At 39.9% G+C, this 21,671-nt stretch overlaps 1 protein-coding gene across 6 annotated transcripts in view; it reads left to right on the forward strand.

The window, feature by feature from the left end:
* The window catches only part of LOC106094892 (adenylyl cyclase 78C), a 384,230-nt gene that overhangs the window by 159,548 nt on the left and 203,011 nt on the right, over positions 1 to 21,671 (forward strand). For 2 of the 6 annotated variants that reach the window (XM_059361187.1, XM_059361190.1), the window contains exons 1-2: positions 3,779 to 4,281; positions 4,630 to 4,737. The exons of 3 other annotated variants lie outside the window; for them this stretch is intronic. In XM_059361187.1, coding sequence (XP_059217170.1) covers positions 4,661 to 4,737 — 77 coding nt within the window. In that variant the 5' untranslated portion in view covers positions 3,779 to 4,281; positions 4,630 to 4,660. Of the gene's footprint in view, positions 1 to 3,778; positions 4,282 to 4,629; positions 4,738 to 21,671 lie in introns of those variants that run through there. One more of the 6 variants, XM_059361189.1, reaches the window with a different exon arrangement.

Consider the following 21,671-nt stretch of genomic DNA (forward strand, 5'->3'; position numbering starts at 1 on the left):
ATGCATTACGGCAGGCTTGGGATCTGTAGATCTAAATAGGCAGTTCAGCAGGGGAACTCCTCAATTAGATGTACTATCTCCTCTACTTTGGAATCTAGCCGTTAACAATATGTTATTGTATCTGGATGAAAAAGGTGTAAAAGTGGTCGCGTATGATGATGGCGTAGAAGTTGCTGTTAGGGAAATATAATCAAGCACTCTAAGAGATATACTTCTGGAAGCTCTAAGTGCAGTAGCAACCCGACCACTGCAGTGTGCATCAAGCAGAGATCCTTGCAATAAAGGAAGTGGTGGAATGGCTAAGATGTAATGTCATTATGACATAAATAATTCCTCAGGCAACCATTAAACCTCTGGAGAACGTATTTCTGAACACAAAAACCGCCCTCGACTGTGGGTATGCCTCTAGCGATATGTAAGCTATGTTTTCAGGAACAGGCCCGAAGGACAACGAATGATATGAATGACTATGTGGCCTAGTCTAGACTTGAAGAGGTCTACCGCTTTGCTGTCATTGGCTAGAACAGGCGTCTCAGTCATTGTGTCCGTCATGACAGGTCACTGTCTAATCGGAAAACATGCTGACAGACTGAAGGTTGCCAGCAACGACTTTTGCAGAAGCTGTGAGGACATCGAAGAATAATAGACTATAGAACACCTTCTGTGTGTATGTGTCCCGCACTAGCAGTCAGAAGGAGTTCCACTTTAGGTTCTCATTTCTTTGAGAATCTGTCTGATTTAGCGGATGTCTGATTTTGCGATCTGGTTGGTTCAACGGTAGGAACTTGAAAGTATCTTTCTTTTTCTGTTCCTGCGGTATCACAATGGACGAAAACGTTAAAGTGAGTCTAATGGCAGACTGCCACTTAAACCTAACCTAACTTAACCTTGTGCATTATTGTGTACCAACACGAGCCCATGGGCTTGAATAAAATATATACTTTGGGGTAATGATTTTAATACAACCTCGTTACCCTGTATCATATTTGGATGAGTTTTTATATAAATTGATTTGATAGAAACAACCCCGGCACAGAATGATTTTAAAATTTTTATTTTAGCATTTTGGACATTTTTTGAAGTCACTGTAAGAAGTGATGTAACGGCATGCACATGTCTTATGACATGCCACTTCTTGTATTCAAATGTAATTTAAAATGTTTGTCAAATTTGTCAATTTACATACGATTCCTTATTTGTGCTCTCACAATTGTATGTTATTTTGGTATGACATTACCTAAAAATGGGAGCAAATCTGATTTTGTTAAAGTTGTGAGAAAGGTGGATAAATCATAAATTTGTGAAAACAATTTCAATTGGGGTCGCTTTCATTCGACTGACATCAAACCCAGGAGATTTCTTTATGTTTTGGTCAGAAGGAAAAGAGCACGTTCTACACCAAAAAATTACGTGTGCTTTTTTGAAAAGTGATTTTCATATGTTAGTTTCATCAGGATCTCACGACATGTACAACTCTACATGTGTTCAATTTGACATGCCCTTAGACACCTACGTACCGTGTAGTAGCGCCTTTATGGGAGGTTGTCCTTGTTGAGGCAGGAGTTGTATAAGTCTTGCATAACTTTAATCGGATGCTCATAGAATTGGTTGTTTCGGGCGATTCATATTTTTATCCAGTGCGTCTTCAAGCAATTGAGAGCTTTTGGGTAGTCATTCAGAGCTACAGATAGTTCTTCGAAAACTTTTGTGCGACTACTCTATCAATAATCAGATCATGAGTAAGAAATTCTGCATTGCAAACAGCCAACAGATGGCGCTAATTAAAATCTTAGTGCTGCTTGCTTGGAGTGGCTTAACGCCTATAACATTGATCATCGGGTGGTAGTTGTCTATAAATGATTATATGACTACCTATTAAATAGTCATCATTTGGTATTTTTTAAATCAAATCATATTGCCATATTAAACGATTTTCTGTGCTAAAGAACTAATTTGCCACACTATATATTTGATGCGATGGCAAAAGTTCTTAGTAATTAAACCATGTTAAATTTTTGAACAAAAAATTTTGTCCAGCGGCACGTCGTTTGGACTTGTTAAGGAAAAGAAGGCCCCTTACCGATGAGCTAAAAATGGCGGCCACCTTGAGGTTATGGCTTTCACCTTCTCCTATCGCTTTGAACGAACCGTCATAATTTTGGGGTATGGCGGACTACATTTATTTATCTCCTCAAATTAACTAAAACACCCAGTGTCCTGTTAGGTCATTCAGATTGATCGACTGTTTTTGGGGTGAGGTGGTCCGCAAGAGCGGAAGATATCAGATTTGCAGTCCACAACTTTATACCTTTAATTTAACTCCATATTTTCATGATTGGCCCGATTGTTCGCCGCACCCCATCTGCCATTTGAGCACAAATTTGAATGACGCACTCCACTCATACCGGTACTTAGGTGGAGACACATTACCCGAAATAAACCAACTTAGGGGAGTGTCCTTACTTTTTTATCTCGGCGGCATCATTAACGCTATCGACCTGTTCGCAGAAAAGCTTACAGGACGCACGTTTTGCCGCTCTGGTAATCTTATTGTAGTCCTTGAGCCGTGTGTAATACAGATCCCAATATACTTCCGCTTTTTTACGACATGCACTGTTAAAAAGTCTGCGGACCTCTTTTCCAATATTGGGAATCTCTTCGGCCATCCAGGGCTTTTCTTGGGCTGATTTCCTTTCCCGAAGAGGACAACTATCTTCCAAGGACCTCACCAGTGCAGTCGTAATCTTGTTGAAATTTTCGTCAATATCTTCTATGCTTGGACAATCTAAATTATTTTCTAAACCTAATGTAGCGATGGTCAGAGAAAGAGTGCTCCATGGAGACCCTCCAATCCTGAACCTTATCGATTAGATTTTCCGAACATATCGTCACATCTAATACCTCCTCCTTAATCCTATTAACAAAGGTAGCGGTGTTACCAATATTAAGGGTTATTAGATCGTTAGTATTCAGGAAATCTGCCAGGGCTTGGCCCCGCTTATTAGTGTTGGCCAACACTAACAAAAAGATAACATGCCAAAAGTCTTATTTAGTCAATAATAAGGCAACCGTAATTTTAAGCACACAACACACTTTTTCGCAGTCAGCCTGCTGTGCGGAAATTGCAGAACTACTGCTGTAATAGTAGCTAAATCAACTGATAGCAACCAGCAGACAATTAAGCTATTTTCAGCCCTACACATCCAAAATATGGTGTAAATCGAACTACAATTGGATATAGCTGCAATATAGACCAATCTCCCGTTTTATGGTCTAGGATTGTGTAAGACCCTTCGTCGCACCAGAGGAGTTTGGTCCAGAACGCACCATATTACGATATAGCTGCTTAAGTTTCATGATGTGTTTTTCACCAGACTTGACGTAATGAGGTGATCCAAAGATCGGCCCGGGCGAACTTTGTGCTTTTGTACTTGTTTTATTTCAATTTAATTCTCTAACCTTTGTGACAAAGTAAAATGTCCTCCACTGTGAAAAATAGCTTACGCTCAACCCTCTAATTTGGGAGGGTTGAGTTTTGGGAAGGCTGTGCTTCATTGTGTTCTGTGTATATATTTAGGCGGCGACACATCTTAACGTGCTAAATGTGCTGAAACCATTGACTAATCAGAATAAATGCGAAATGGCCCGAATGGAATTATTATTTTTACATTGAAGCCACCACCACCGTTGACGTCGCACGATAAACAAAATAAGCTCTGTTCATAGACTCCTCGAAGTGACTGTGGTTAGTTGCAGTCAGCTATCACTTCGGTTTACACGTGCGTTTCGTAGCGGGAATTTTCGAACAACCTGTGGCGTTTAACATCAACCAAAAACAACTTACTTCACACCTTCACACGCACATAAAGCCACAACAGTTCCCCTTGTTCCGGGTGATAATTGAATTTGAAAAAAATACTCAACGCTTTGGGGCTTCAAAACAAAGAAGGTGTTTTAGCTCAAAATAATTGCCACTAATAACAGCAAAAAAAAAAAACAAACAATAATTACAAGTGTAGGAGGTTGTTTGGAATCAACAGTTGCTCAATTTTAAAATGTCCCCATCACGGAGGAGGTGAGCGCCAGCTGGAGTGGCTACAGTGAAAGGGATATACCAACTAGTGTCACCGGGCATATGGAAAAGGGTGACTTATTCAGGGTGCGCTTATGTAATTCATGCACACAGGCCGACCCACATTGACGCTTAGCTAACCTCCCCCTAGCCGTCTGGTCGATAATAGTCTAATTTGAATAGTTGTGCTAATGTTGGTATTAGTGTGCGTAAGTGTTTATTTATTTGCATTGCCTTTATCGGCCAGAAGTGATAATTATATTAATTCGAAGTCAAGTGATAAAACGAATGAAAATATCGAAGCTAAATCAAATGAGACAAGCAAAGTACTGGCGGCCCAGTGCTGGTGTATCTACCAAATCTACACCGTTCAAATTATTATCAGCAACCCCTTCGCAAAAAGAAATACCTGCGTATGTGAATGAGAGATAGAAAGGTGTGGGTGCTCACAATCTAAATATTTTGTATCATAAGCTTCGAGTGTGGTCTGTGTGTGCGTGTGCGTAGTTATCAAAGAGAGAGACCACTAATACAAAAACATACATATATCTTTGAAGGATAATAAATACAACGCTCGCAAAATGAATCATGCTTTTATACTTCCTACACCTCCACCAGACTACTAGGCCGGAGAATCAACAGATATTTAAAATCTACTTTTACAGGTATGTGTGTAGAAACTATCGCATATTAATGTAAACCAGTGCCCTGTGGTTTCAAATCCAAATAACCTTCCAAAAGTAAAATTTTTGACATTCTCGACTCGACTTGAGTTTTTATACCCTCCACCATAAGATGGGGGGTATACTAATTTCGTCATTCTGTTTGTAACTACTCGAAATATTCGTCTGAGACCCCATAAAGTATATATATTCTTGATCGTCGTGAAATTTTATGTCGATCTAGCCATGTCCGTCCGTCTGTCCGTCCGTCCGTCCGTCCGTCCGTCCGTCCGTCCGTCCGTCTGTCTGTCGAAAGCACGCTAACTTCCGAAGGAGTAAAGCTAGCCGCTTGAAATTTTGCACTAATACTTCTTATTAGTGTAGGTCGGTTGGTATTGTAAATGGGCCATATCGGTCCATGTTTTGATATAGCTGCCATATAAACCGATCTTGGGTCTTGACTTCTTGAGCCTCTAGCGTGCGCAATTCTTATCCGATTGGGATGAAATTTTGCACGACGTGTTTTGTTATAATATCCAACAACTGTGCTAAGTATGGTTCAAATCGGTCCATAACCTGATATAGCTGCCATATAAACCGATCTTGGGTCTTGACTTCTTGAGCCTCTAGAAGGCGCAATTCTTATCCGATTGGAATGAAATTTTGCACGACGTGTTTTGTTATGATATCCAACAACTGTGCCAAGTATGGTACAAATCGGTCCATAACCTGATATAGCTGCCATATAAACCGATCTTGGGTCTTGACTTCTTGAGCCTCTAGCGTGCGCAATTCTTATCCGATTAGGATGAAATTTTGCACGACGCGTTTTGTTATAATATCCAACAACTGTGTTAAGTATGGTTCAAATCGGTCCATAACCTGATATAGCTGTCATATAAACCGATCTTGGGTCTTGACTTCTTGAGCCTCTAGAAGGCGCAATTCTTATCCGATTGGAATGAAATTTTGCACGACGTGTTTTGTTATGATATCCAACAACTGTGCTAAGTATGGTTCAAATCGGTCCATAACCTGATATAGCTGTCATATAAACCGATCTTGGGTCTTGACTTCTTGAGCCTCTAGAATCGATCTCTCTATTTTACTTTTTGAACTCACAAAGAGCGCAATTCTTATTCGAATTGGCTGACATTTTACACAGGTCTCAAACATATAATTTAATTGTGGTCCAAACAGGACCATATATTGATATCGCTCTAATAGCAGTGCAAATCTTTTCTTATATCCTGTTTTGCCTAAGAAGAGATGCCGGGAAGAGAACTCGACAAATGCGATCCATGGTGGAGGGTATATAAGATTCGGCCCGGCCGAACTTAGCACGCTTTTACTTGTTTTTTTTTTTTTTTGTTAAATAAGAATATCAATGCACCACTACAACAAGAAAAACGTGTTATTGTTGACAACTTAAAATCTACTTTAGACGGTGTGTCGTCACAGATGATGTTTGTTTACTCAGTTATAAACAGAATTGCATGTGCAATCGTTAATCACTTTGGAATAAGAACATGTCGTACTTATGTGCAAATGAATAGTTTCATTTTAACTTATAAAACTTTTGAGAAGATATATATTCTATTTTTTCGTTAATCATAACAAATGTTGTTTAAGAGTATAAATAAATAATACATTTTGCACATGAACATTCCACTTCGGAACAGGGGCAAACTTCTCACATATCAATGAGTGCTGTCCGATTCAAGTTTAAGCTCAATGATAAGGGGTCTCCTTTTTATAGCCGAGTCCGAACGGCGTTCCGCAGTGTGACACCTCTTTGGAGAGAAATTTTACATGACATAGTACCTCACAAATGTTGCCAGCATTAGGAGGGAAAAACCACCGCTGAACATTTTTTTCTGATGGTCTCGCCAGGATTCGAATCAAGGTGTTCAGCGTCATAGGCGGACATGCTAACCTCTGGGCGACGGTGGCCTCCAAGTTTAAGAGTGCTTAGCTCAAAATCTTGAGCTTAAAATATGGTTGGCTCAAGTTACAAATGTTTACGAAATGTTTACGTTTCCGTGTAACTCATCGAATATTGACCTGAGACCAAACAAAGTTTAAATGTATGCATATTCTTGATCTTATTGAAATATCGTAAGCCTATTTAGCCATGACTGTCCGTCAAATGCAAATACAAGTTTGCCCATGAACATTCCATTAAGGAACAATGAGTGCTATCCGATTCAAGTTTAAGCTCCACGATTAGGGACCTCCTCTTTGTGGAGAAGTTTTTAAATGGCTGCCATACCAAATGGTACAGTACCTCAGATATGTCGCCAGCATTAGGAGAAGATAAACAGCAATTTTACTATTTGGCACTTTTGTTTGTAAATTGAGCTAGAGCTCTTAATTTTGTAAGTTAGGTACATTACGGCAACCTAAATTGAGTGACTAAATGGGTTTTTGGAAATCTGAACATTTAGGTACTAAAAAGTACGGAAAAGGACTTCGAAATTTGGCTCAAAATACATCTGTTAAGAATTAATGAGAGTAGGAAGAAATAAATTAAAACAAGTAAAAGCGTGCTAAGTTCGGCCGGGCCGAATCTTATATACCCTCCACCATGGATCGCATTTGTCGAGTTCTTTTCCCGGCATCTCTTCTTAGGCAAAAAAAAAAGGATATAAGAAAAGATTTGCTCTGCTATTAGAGCGATATCAAGATATGGTCCGGTTTGGACTACCATTAAATTATATGTTGGAGACCTGTGTAAAATGTCAGCCAATTCAAATAAGAATTGCGCCCTTTGTGGGCTCAAGAAGTAAAATAGAGAGATCGATTTATATGGTAACTGTATCGGGCTATAGACCTATTCAGACCATAATAAATACGTATGTTGATGGTCATGAGAGGATCCGTCGCACATTTCAGGCAAATCGGATAATAATTGCGACCTCTAGAGGCTCAAGAAGTCAAGATCCAAGACCGGTTTATATGGCAGCTATATAAGGTTATGAACCGATTTGAACCTTATTTGACACAGTTGTAGAAAGTAAGAATAAAATACGTCTTGCGAAATTTCAGCCAAATCGGATAGGAATTGCGCCCTCTAGAAGCTCAATTAGTCAAGTTCCCAGATCTGTTTATATGACAGCTATATCAGGTAATGAACGGATTTGGACCATATTTGGGACAGTCTGTCGAAAGCACGCTAACTTCCGAAGGAGTAAAGCTAGCCCCTTGAAATTTTGCACAAATACTTCTTATTAGTTTAGGTCGGTTGGTATTGTAAATGGGCCATATCGGTCCATGTTTGGGTCTTGACTTCTTGAGCCTCTAGAGTGCGCAATTCTTATCCAATGGAATTGCACGACGTGTTTTGTCATGATATCCAACAATTGTGCCAAGTATGGCTGCCATATAAACCGATCTTGGGTCTTGACTTCTTGAGCCTCTATAGTGCGCAGTTCTCATCCGATTGAAATGAAATTTTGCACGACGTGTTTTGTCATGATATCCAACAATTGTGCCAAGTATGGTTCAAATCGGTCCATAACCTTATATAGCTGTCATATAAACCGATCTTGCGTCTTGACTACTTGAGCCTCTAGAGGGCGCAATTCTTATCCAATTTGAATGAATTTTGGCACGTAGTATTTTGTTCTGATATCCAACAACTGTGCCAAATATGGTCCAAATCCGTTCATTACCTGATATAGCTGTCATATAAACAGATCTGGGGACTTGACTAATTGAGCTTCTAGAGGGCGCAATTCCTATCCGATTTGGCTGAAATTTCGCAAGACGTATTTTATTCTTTCTTTCTACAACTGTGTCAAATAAGGTTCAAATCGGTTCATAACCTTATATAGCTGCCATATAAACCGGTCTTGGATCTTGACTTCTTGAGCCTCTAGAGGTCGCAATTATTATCCGATTTGCCTGAAATGTTCGACGGATCCTCTCATGACCATCAACATATGTATTTATTATGGTCTGAATAGGTCTATAGCCCGATGCAGTTACCATATAAATCGATCTCTCTATTTTACTTCTTGAGCCCACAAAGGGCGCAATTCTTATTCGAATTGGCTGACATTTTACACAGGTCTCCAACATGTAATTTAATGGTAGTCCAAACCGGACCATATCTTGATATCGCTCTAATAGCAGAGCAAATCTTTTCTTATATCCTTTTTTTTTGCCTAAGAAGAGATGCCGGGAAAAGAACTCGACAAATGCGATCCATGGTGGAGGGTATATAAGATTCGGCCCGGCCGAACTTAGCACGCTTTTACTTGTTTTTTTTTTTTTTTTAAATTCGTACATATTAGTACCAAAATGCAAAAACGCTCAAAATATGGACCCTCCCCTATACCCCAATTTTCAAAAACGCCAGATCTTGGAGATGGTGCACCGATTTAAGCGAAATTGTGTATGGTACCCCAAAAACACGAAATTGGTATACAACTTTTGGGTCAAATAACCTGGGGGGACGCCCCATCCCAAAACCCACCCGGACGGTCATGATTAACGATTGGGACAATATGGTTATTAAATGATAAGTATTTAAGAATAGAGTACGAATTTGGTATGCAAGTTTCGCCCCAAGTGCTCAGGGAGGTCCCCCACTCCCCCAACTGCACTCTTTCACCGCTTTGGGCAATATGGGTATCAAATGAAAGGTATTTAAAAGTAGAGTACAAATCTGACTTACAAATGTATTCCTTGGTGTCTGAGTGTACATTAAGAGAACAATAAAATCGAAGAGCGGCCTTAGCCAATGGATGCAATTTCTTGTTCATGTATTTCATGTTTTATTCGCAATTTATTCCAATGAAATAAAAAGTTTGTTTTTAATGTGAAAAATATCAATTATTAATTTATATAAAAACAATTAAAATGTTATTTAAAAGTAAAGGCAAATTTCAAATAAATTGGTTTATGGAGTAAATAACGACTTTAATAGGATTTTTGACCTTATCATAAATCCAAATTGCAAAATTGTTAATCAATAATACAAATTCCTTTTTAGATCCAATTTCAGAAAATATTTAAATTGAACGTACAAAGTTCTCAATTGATACTAGTTTTTAATTTTTTCTGTGTATGCAATGTGAAGCAAGAAATTTTTTGCATTCAGTGGTGCGTACATATATTTGTCTCATTGGCAATGGCAAATTCTAATCGGATTACATGTGAGTGAAAGAGAACACAATACCATCTTGCATTTTGTAGAGACAGATACATACTGTTTATGATATTAAATAACAATTTTAATTCGTGTAATTAAAAATTTGTTAAGCATAAATCTTTTTACCAATCACATAGCATGATTCAACGGAGAATAGAATTTCAATGTCAAAAATTATCAAACTATATAATCACTTTGTTAAAAAAAGTTTTTATTAATCAATGCCTCGTTCAATTTAACAAATTTAAGTAATTTTTTCTGTGCGTGCTAAAGCTTTCGAAATTAAGGTAGAGTTATACCTTGGTGTATATGGGGCACCTAGCAGATTTTTTTTTGAAATTCGTACATTGAGGTGCTCAAACGGGCAAAATGGAACTTTCTGTTTTTGTGTTTTTGGAAATTCGTACATTTAGGTACTAATTAGTACTTTCTTCACGAATTGAGCTGAAGGTCTCAAAAGATGGATTCACTTAAACCAAAAAGTATATTGGGCGCATAGAAGAGTTTTCCGAAATTCGTACAAGAAACAACTCGTGCCTAATACAACTCCCCGGCACGAGACAACTATGAGCACCGCACAGGCTGGAACTTTGAGCTCCGATCTCCGAAGTGTGGTGATCATTGCTATCACAAGAAACTTAGCTGCGAGCTACCGGGCGCGTCCACAGGTTAAGTATAATAGAATGCTCCATACGGAGTAGCTGCAATTGCAGTCGTGGACAATCAGCGGTATCGAGCGGAGAGTCTCAGTGAGAGGCCAGGCGGCACGGGGTCTTGTATAAATACTGAGTGCCTGTGATGCTCGATATGACAAGTCGAGTTATTGGCACCTTTTAATAGTCAATGACCATCATGTTCCCGCAGCGATCGCACCGTTGGACCGGAATAAGCTTGCTCACCTATAGGAGCTAGATGAGGATCGCCACCTTCACATGTAGACATGTGGCTCCAACAACAACAACTCACTGTTCCAAATTTCAGTGAAATCAGCTTATAACTGTGCCTGATATGACCTTTAGAGCTTTTTCCAGGAGATCGGTCTATGTGGCGGCTGTATCTTATATATAAAAATAAATTTGTGTTTGTTTGTAGGTTTGTATGTTTGTGTGTTCCTTATAGACACAGAAACGGCTAAACCGATTTTCTTGAAATTTTCACAGATGGTGCATAATGTCCCCGTGGTGAAAATAGGGTACTACATTTTTTGATATCTGAAGGGGGGCGGACCCTCCCCCTTACCCTAATTTTCAGAAACGCCAGATCTCGGAAATGGAAATTAAAAATTTTGTATCCAAATTTCGGATGGGGTACCTAGGGGGGCTGCCCCACCTTAAAACCTACCAAACATATATTTAGACCATTCACGACAATATGGGACTCAAATGAAAGGTATTTAGGATAAGAAAACGTATCTGATATCCAATTGTCGGACCAAGTGCTAGGGGCACCACCCCAAGCCCCAAAACACCCCGAAATCAGACATATATACCGACCATAGCAATATTGGACTCAAATGAAAGACTTTTGCGGGTAGAATACGAATCTGATATCCAAATGTGGGACCACGATTCTGGGGGTCCACCCCTTCCCCAAAACACTCCCAAAACTGGACTTATTTACTGACCATGGAAATATGGGGATTAAATAAAAGGTTTTTGAATGTAGAATACGAATCTGATATTCAAATATGGGACCAAGTGTTTGGGGGGCCTCCTCTCACCAAAAACATCCCCCAAAGGGGATAAATTTACGACAATAGCAATATGGGGCTCAAATGAAAGGTCTTTGGGAGTAAAGCACGAATTTGATATCAATATTCGGGAAAAGTGTCTATGGGGCCACGACACCCCCACAGCACCACCCAAATAGTAAGTATTTTCTGATTATTGCAATATGAGGCTCAAATAAGAGGGTTTTTAAAGTGGAACACGAATCCGATATACATTTTCCATTCCCCAAAACACCCCCCAAGCCGGTCATGTTTGCCGACTTTGGAAATATGGGGCTCAAATTAAAGGTATGTGGAAGTAGACCACGTAGCTGATATCAACATTAGGGACCAACTGTCTAGCGGACGTCCCACCACCATAACAACCCCCAAATAGGACGTATTTGGGTCTTAAAGAGAGTGGAACTTAATAATCATAGTTTTTAGTGGCAATACCCCAAACCGGACACATTTGCGGACTTTTGCAATTAGGAGTTTAAATGAGATTAGAAAACGAATTTGATATCCAATTTTGAGGGCAATGGCAATATGGGGTTCAAATAAAGGATATACGAGAATAGTGTTTGGGGGACCACTCCAATCCCCAAAACACCCCTAAATCTAGCATATTTACCGACCATGTCAATGTGGAGCTTAAATGAAAGATATTGGGGGATAGAGCAAGAATTGATACCCATTTTCGGGACCAATTTTCTGAGGGTCTACCCCTTTTCCAAAATTCCTTACAAACAGCAATTTTTTAGTGACCATCGCAATATGAGGCTCAAATAAATGTATTAGGGAGTAGAATACGAATTTGATATGCAAGTGTAGGACCATGTATTTAGGGCATCACCCCTTTCCCAAAACACCCCAAAGGGAAAAAATTTTTCGACCATGTCAATGTATGGCTCAATTGGGGCCATGTGTTTGGGGGACGCCTCATCCTGTAAACTCCTCTTAAGCCAATGGCAATATGGGGTTTAAGTAAATAGTATTTGAGAGTATCAAGTATCGGAGGGACCACCTCTCCCCCGAAAACTCCACTAAATCAGACATCGTAAGAATATCGGACTGAAATAAAGTATTTCAATAATGGAGTTCACCTTACATCCAAACTTAAATTCGTAGACCAATAAAGATCATATGGAATTCAAATAAAGACACTTATATTGTTAAACTGTTAGTCAAGTTAGCATGGTATTTCACTAAAAGATCTTTAATTGTCGAAAATAAATATTCCAAGGAAACTTTTGTTCCATATAAAGTAATATGAAATAGTCAGCTAGTATCTAAATATAGTTCAAAATTTAAAATTTCACCTCATTAGGATAATAAATACATCTTTTACATCATGCATCAAAACCCTAAATTGGCATACCGGTCTATATGGCTGCTATATCCAAACCTTAATCCAAAAACTTAACCTGCGTATGGAAGAAAGATGGGCTTGTGCAAAACTTCAGCTCAATACCTCAACAATACCTACACAACTTACCATAGACCGACCAATTGCTTTGTACTTGGTCAACAATATTTCCTTATCAGCACCCCAAGTGCTGCCGGTAAATGACTTGAGGACCTTGTTTCTACTTTAGACTTAATCGCAAATTGCTGTGGTGTGTGGGAAGAATGTGTAAGAGTTGTCAAATGTGGCACCAAGTATTTTAGGACATTTGATGGTCGGAGTCATTTCTCAATCGACCATCACTTTCAGCACGGTGTTCACCTCACGCATATTGTAGTGAAAAATGTGGCTGAAGATTTGGTGCCAGATATCTTCAGATCTCTTGCAGCGACATAAGAGGTAAGTCCTTTGAAGTAGACGTTCAACCTATCGCAGATGTCATCAATGTGTGGGGCCCCTAATTTCACAATTGACTCCCGACCACACAGATAATTCGCGACCCGTCGTTTCAGGTCTGGCTGGAGGGAGGTGTTGACGATGTCGTCAAATAGTTTGGGATAGCCGACCGTTTCGAATGCCTCTGATAGGTCCAGTGCTACAACGACCCTCCTATGACATGGGCTGGGCTAATTGAAGCCACGCAAATGTGTGCGGTGATGGCATGCAAAGCAGTTGTTGTGCTATGCAGTCTTCGAAATCCATGTTGATGATCGGTAAATGCAATTTCTTCAACGATGTTTGGGAGGAGTAGTCCCTCAAGCGTCTTGGCTACTGGTGAGAGTAGGGAGATCGGTCTGTATGATTCCCCCTTACTCGGGTCCTTTCCAGGCCTCAGTAGCGGGTCACTCTGCCCATCTTCCAGACTTCGGGCACTATAAAAGTATTCAAAGACAGTTGGGGGACAGTAGTAAGGTACTCGACTCCAGGTTGATTCTTTTGCATCAATGTAGAGATTCAACGGATGCCAACGTCTTGGATGACTTGGCGCCCGGATGATATTCGTAACTTCGTCCACAGTAAATTGTGATGGTTGTCCTTTGGCTCGGACACCACGGATACTACGAATAGCTCTCCTCCTAGCCCTGTCTCGCTCAGAATGTAAAATAAATTGACGGTTGACTGCGATAGGTTGCATCTCTTCGGATCAGTCATAGTACTTCGCCCAAAGTGACTGAGGTCCTGCCATCCCGTCTACCGGGCTTCGAGAGCGCTTTAATAGTAGCACAAATTCCACTTTTGTTTGTTGACTACCCTGTTAGTTTCCAGATTCAGCCCGTTAATTTTAATTAATCACGCTCGTCTGCGAGTACGACTATCACGGCAATTTGGCCGCACTTGGGATATTCGACCGGATGGTATAAAGCGAGCGGCTGCTGTGTAAATGATGTCTCGAAATTTCCTCTCGGTAACTAGCACTTTGGGGGGGGGGGGGGGGGGGTTGTGTCAGTTCACCGAAGCGGCGATTAGTGTACTCTCTGAAGCCGACTCAATCGACCTCCTTCTGAATTATAAACGTCTCGCACTCAGAGGTTATGAAGATGGCTTGTCGGTCGATGGTGAGAATTATGGGGGACCACATCCCCTTAGATTCCAAAGAAATTACGGCTTGCCAGGATATCACACAGGAGATCAGGGGATGCAAGTTAAAGTGTACACAAGTAGTTAATGCAAATAATTTTTTTACTACCAGAAAGAAGTACATATATTGTGGCTACTACAGCATTAAAAAGCCATATTGGATGAAAGATACATATGGGAGCCAGAAACGTTGGCCACCCTCACTAAATTTTATATTTAGGTTAGGTTAGGTTGCAAACAGGGTGCGGATATTAATCCGTCCCATGCCACTATGGACATGCACCCAAGCCAATAATCGGCTTGTTGTGCGCTCTAAATACTAAAAAAGTAACCTCGAAAAAGAACATCTATGTTAGGAATGCCGTGCTACTTACATAATCCTTAATTGTTTTCCATGCCACGCCCCTAAGTTGGTAAATGTTTTGTATTGCGTCCCCACCTAAGTGTTGGTTAGACGCGAATGCCGGGCAATGACATAAGAAATGCTCCAACGTCTCATTATCTCTCCCGCATTCCCTACACATGCTTTCACTTGCCGCGCCGATTTTGCATAAGTGAGCTCGTAATCTTATGTGTCCCGTTATGATGCAGAAAGCTATACTGATCTCGTTCCTACTCCCTTTAAGTAATAGACTCGTCTTCTCACGAACTGGATCTCCCCATAGAATTTTCGCCTTCCTACCGACGAACGCTGTTTCATAGTTTTATATGAGCGTTCGTCACCCACGCCATTAACTCGGACTACGCAGTCCGAAACGAAAGACTTCGGGTTAACCAAGTTTATTGACGGCAGTTCTTTGGCCTCCACTGCCAAATCGTCTGCTTTCTCATTCCCAGCTTCTCCGCTATGGCCCGGCACACAAATGATGCGGATGCTGTCCGTAAAGATGCCTATGCTCGACGTCCTCGCGTTAACACCACACTACCTCACGCATTCCGTGATCGCCCGGATCTCCGTCTGCAGGACCGTTTTATGGTCAGGCACTCTAAAACAGATCTCATTCCCTGGGTTCTCAATGTAAACCCCCAGGCCCACTCTATTCTCTAGCTTTGATCCATCTATGTAACTTAATCTTTCCAATGGCAATACTAGGTTTCCGCCAATCCAGGATTGCGCCGTTGGCAGCAGTGCCTCGCACTCGACCTCAAGTGACGTATCAGGTATCCGATCGGAAATTGTATTTGTATTTGTATTTTTATTTGTATTTTTATTATGATAAAACCCATACAAAAGACAGTGTCTTATATAAAGCATGGGTTAGTAAATTGATAAATACAGGGTGGCTGATGAAAGCCGCTACCAAAAAAAAATGTAATAACTTTTTTTCTATTTAATAATAATAATTTAATAATTAATTTAATTAATTAATTAATTAATTTAATTAATAATAATTTAATAATTAATTTAATAATTTAATTTAACATGAATAAAAGAAAAATGTATTCCATACACCGAAAAAAAAATGTAGCAATATTCATCATTGTAGCAATATTCATCAGCCACCCTGTACAATGAGTTCAACAAGTTTTCATTTAAATAGAACAATAATTGGTACAAAATATTTAACAATTTAAGCAAAGTTACTGATGCAATATTTAAGTTAAAAAAAGGTTTAAACAAAACAAAAAAAGAAAAAGAAACTTTAAAGAAAATTTAACAATTTAATCAAAGTTACTAATAAAATAAATTAAAAAAATAGTTATAAAAAAAACAAAACAAATAATTAATTAAAATGATTATAAATCAAAGATTTGAACTGTCGTTCATTACTTATAATTTGAATACTATTGGGAAGATTATTCCAGAGACGTATAGCATTAACAAAGAACTGTTGTTCAGATACATGATATTGATGACGTATTTGTATTACTTGTTTACCTCTTGTAGAGTTAGCAAAACGCAAAACAGAAGCCAGATATGACGGTTCATTGGTATAAATTATCTTGTGGATCATTTGCAACAAGCGTATCTTAAGGAACGAGTTAAAAGAGACACCATATACTTGTCTGGCAAAGTCAGATACCCGGTCTCTTCTACGCAAACCAAAAATGTATCTAACGACATCGTTAAAGGCCACGTGCAATTTATTCCTATGAGTTACATCACTACCGTAAAAAACCTCGCAAGAGTATAATAGTTTCGGCAGAATAAATGTCCTAGCCAAAAGCATTCTTATTGACAAAGGGGTATACTGTCGACTCATATATAAGTTTCGTAAAACGCCGTAGGTCTCTTCCATTTCTTCCATGTTTCCTTTCGAACCTGTTGTAATATCCTTACGTTGCACTTTTTCTCCATCACAATCCACCAAACTACTGAGGGGTAAGTAAGTATTGGTCAAATCACGCTCCTGTGGAGTCAGTGGGCTATCCTCGGATTTAGGCCTCATTTCGAGAACACGGCCCGTCTACAAAGTGCTCGATATCTGTGATCCTCTTTGGCACGCTCTTGAATATTCAGTTTCGCTCCCGAAATTTTTCTATTGCCATGTGCCACCTGCTAGACTCTTTCGGCCCTTCTGCATAGCTCGTTCGGATCCTTACCCCTTAGAAGTATTATAACATCGTCTGCGTCATGGGACACGAAATGTATGCACCTGTTCCTGAGCATATGGTTTATCCAGTATCTAAGGGCTCGGTCTACCCAAACTGGTCTAAGGATTGGATCAGTGTGTCGGTCCGCATATTGTTAAAAGCTTCCTCGATGTCAGTGCATACCGCCAGTGTGTACGTTTTGGCATCGAAGGATTTTTCAATTTTATGCACAACCTAGTGCAGGGCTGTCTCCACCGACCATCCCTTGACATTAGCGTGCTGTTTGTACTTCAGCAGTTGGCTGAATGTTCTTTCTTTATGATGGTGTGCACATTATGTTCCATAGTTTTGAGTAGAAAGGACATAAGGCTTATAGGTCTGTAGGCCTATGGTGTCGCATAACTTGCCTTGCTTGGGCTTGGGTATAAATACCACTCTTACCTCCTGCCAGGCTTTCGGAGTATATGCAAGTGCTAGGCAAGCTGTGAAAATATTGGCCAGGTGGGGCGCCAGATATTCGGCCTTCCGGAAATATTCCTTCAGGTCCAAGTGACTTAACGGTTTAAAGCTACTCACGGATTACTTCACTATAATTTCCGTTATGATAAGCCTTCGATCAATCTCATTATTCCAGGATTCCGGTATCTCGGTGAGTCTTGTCTGTGGAAAATTGATTTTCATCAAAAGCTTCAACATGTCCTCCGTTGTCTCTGCTCTCGCTCCCATGTCGTCTACTAACGTCTCAATACGTACATGGGTTTTTGAGAGAAACTTTTTCATCTTGGCAGCGTCGTTGACGCTATCGACCTGTTCGCAGAAAAGCTTCCAGGAGGCACATTTTGCAGCTCCGGTAATTTTATTGTATTCCTTGAGCCGTGTGTAATACTCATTCCAATAAACTTCCGCCTATCCTAGTCTATCAAATCTTGCCTATCCTAGTCTATCAAATCTTGATAAAGTCGGCAATGGTTCAATTGTCGGGTCCCTGTTCGTTAGGCTCTGTTGAGTCTCTCGTCCCTGCACTGCCTAATGTTTCAATATTAGAATATTTGCTTATCCTAGTCTTTCCATTATTGGGACAGTCAGTGATCGTCTCGTCGTCAGCCCCCTGTTTGTGAGGTGGTATTGAGTCACCTGCCGCTGCAAGGCCGTGCAGCAATGTTGCAATATGAGGATTTCTGCCTATCCCAATCTTCCCAATCTGCTTTGCTCCCGTATTGCGCCATGACTTAGTCTAAGCCAAACTTGTCATGGAGACGTGATCAATGGCAATCACAAGGAGAGTTCATTCCTCCTTCTCCTCCTTTAGAAGACCTCCATCTCCTTGCGACCAAACATTGGTTTTGCTGGCTCAAGAATCCCAACATGCATTCCGTAAAGACGTTCCCTCTATACTCGCAGCTCATCATTTGTATGGGTGGACCCTCTACAGAGTTCTCAACATGTTCGAAACTCCTCTCATTAAGCAGATCCTGCAAATGGGGCCAATGATCTGATGAAATACTACCGGATGCACTGCCGATATTGATGAGTATAAGTCATCTCACCTCAGCTTCCTAGCCACTCTGTCGACTCCTTATTATTCTCAGCGACCATTTTCTTCTTCTGTGATGGCTGTGGCCTCCTTTTGGAAGTCACAGTCTCCATAAAGACTCAGGGGCCGTGCGCGCTTCCTTCGTTCCTGTTCCGACTTTGTCTTCCGCCGCAGGACACTGTCTGGAGTCTCCACTGCGGGAGGTCTGGCTTGGTTTTTCCAGAGTACTTGAAAGCGGGAAGCTCTTTTTCTTCTTCAACATTTTATCAGTGTTATGCTCTTCGTGTTTGGAATGTCAGTTCCATCCCTTCCAACATCCTACACTTTCCCCCTATTGCGCTGCCGGTGCACGTCTGCTTGTGAGATTAGCGAAGCCATCGCTCACTTCTGCCGTCATCACTCTGTCCTCATCTCTCGATTCGGCTGCGATGACTGTTTCATTGACACTTTGACTGTCTGAATCCGTGTCGGAAACACCACCTTTACTTAAAGGCTGGTGTCGAACTGTGCACTCACTTCCTCTTGTTTATCCGCTGTTGGGTCTTTGGAGTCCATTTTGAGCCTACTCCATAAAGGCTTTAAAATTTTTCGTAATCGTAGTTCCTATTCCGAGATACGGATATTTTTCTTTAAGGAGCGAAATGAAACAACTTCCGCTCCCTTCAACGACTACTTATTAATCAAATTCTACACTTTTATTCTATAGAAAAACTTAGATCAGGTCAGGGCCACTTCATTATTTATCTAAAGAAGAAAATTGTAATGAAATTCTTACTAAAAACAAATTTTAATGAAATCTGTTCTAAAGACAAATTTTCATAGTAACACTCTCTAGTGACAAAGCCAGGGCCGGACGCCCATCGAAATTATGTTTACAGGACAAAATTCATTTATAACTTTTCTAAAGACAAAATTTTAATACTTTTATAAATATTAGCTCAAGACAAAATTTCAGTGAAAAATTATGTAAAAACTAATATTTGGCCTGTTTTGGGTCTACCTCCAATTTATTTTTTAAAGCCAAAATTTCAAAAGATTTGTTTTTGCCTGCTCAATGACTTTTGCCTTAACTTTTTTGATGTCTTTATTTTGCTTTTCTATTCTTAATAAAAATAAGTAAAAGCGTGCTTAGTTCGGCCGGGCCGAACCTTATATACCCTCCACCATTGATCGCATTTGTCGATTTCTTTTCCCGGCATCTCTTCTTAGGCAAAACAGGATATAAGAAAAGATTTGCTCTGCCATTAGAGCGATATCACGATTTGGTCAGGTTTGGACCACAATTAAATTATATGTTGGAGACCTGTGTAAAATGTCAGCCAATTCGAATAAGAATTGCGCCCTTTGGGGGCTCAAGAAGTAAAATAGAGAGATCGATTTATATGGGAACTGTATCGGGCTATAGACCGATTCAGACCATAATAAACACGTATGTTGATATTCATGAGAGAATCCGTCGTACAAAATTTCAGGCAAATCGGATAATAATTGCAACCTCTACAGGCTCAAGAAGTCAAGATCCCCGGTCGGTTTATATGACAGCTATATCAGGTTATGAACCGATTTGAACCTTATTTGACACAGTAGTTGAAAGTAAAAATAAAATACGTCATGCAAAATTTCAGCCAAATCAGATAAGAATGGCGCACTCTAGAAGCTCAAGAAGTCAAATCCTCATATCTGTTTATATGACAGCTATATCAGGTTATGAACCGATTTGAACCATACTTGACACAGTTGTTAGATATTGTAGTGGACGGCTCAGGCTAATTTCAATCTTTTTTTTGCCTTTTCTTGGTGATATCATAATTGGAGAAGAGATTTTCTTTTACACAAGGGTATAATTTATTTACGCATACATTTTGATCGTAAAGTTTTCTATATTTTTTTTTTTCAAATTTACAATATTTTGCACCAAAAGAAGAATGTGTCATGGAATCTTAAATTTTTTCCTTTATTTTGAGTAATTTTTTCTACCCTGATTGAATAAATTTGGTTGGCGATAAGGTTGTACCGTTCCCATTGAATTTGTTTTGCTTTTTTTATATCTTCTATAGAGAGTTGTAAAAACACTCTCTTGTTTTAATCAGCCTCTGCCCGATTCTCAGCTGACTGCCTGAATTTGTACTTCATTTCACTCAGACCACCCTGTAGTGGCAGCATTTTCCTTGGTAAAGCCTAATTACCGAATGATGACTTCAGACCTGAAAATGGTACATTGATGTTGCAAAGGGTACAATCCACATTTTGACGTTTTGCTTTGGTCATACCTAATATGTAAAACCAAGCCCCAAAATGATTGCAAAATTTCGAGAGACTTCCTTTCTGTTTGATTCTTCGAAGTGTTCGGTTCGATATTACACGAAAGATAAATTATAACCTTTTGAGTTAATCTACTTTTTATAGTGACAAAGTGCAACAAGTTTTGATTTTTACAATCATTAATTTTACACACGAATCGTATTTTTTTTGGAAAAGGTATGTTTTCCGTTGATAGGCTGTAAAATGTGCAAATTTCCTAAGAAGTTATTTTCCGTACAGCTCTCCCCTAGTTTGACTTTGGTTGCTAAAATTAGGTTAATCTTATCACGTGGCACTGGACTTATGTCCAATGTCCTATGCCGCCTGTCCAGAATAAGAATATTTAAACCTATTATCTACTGGGAGGCAGCATCCATCACAGGCAGACGTTCCCAGACCGACACTGGTACGCTTTTGTCCATATCAGACCTTTTTGGTTTTGCGAGGAGGCTGCTCTCCCGAGTGCTTTTGTCCACAATTGTCTGCCAGGGAGAAATCAACAGAAAGAACACTGATCGAGCCAACACTGAACACAGCAAGTCTCATTGAAATTCTGATTGCTGCTGGAGCCCACGACGGTTAGTGCCGCAACAGAACAAGCAGATTGATAAAACTTCACCTGATGCCGAGCATACCCTGAAATTTCTAGTTAGACCATTGTCATCTTAATATAATATCATCCTAATATTATACATCACAGTTACTAATGTCGGCT

This window comes from Stomoxys calcitrans, chromosome 1, assembly GCF_963082655.1.
Source record: "Stomoxys calcitrans chromosome 1, idStoCalc2.1, whole genome shotgun sequence".
Taxonomy (NCBI): domain Eukaryota; kingdom Metazoa; phylum Arthropoda; class Insecta; order Diptera; family Muscidae; genus Stomoxys; species Stomoxys calcitrans.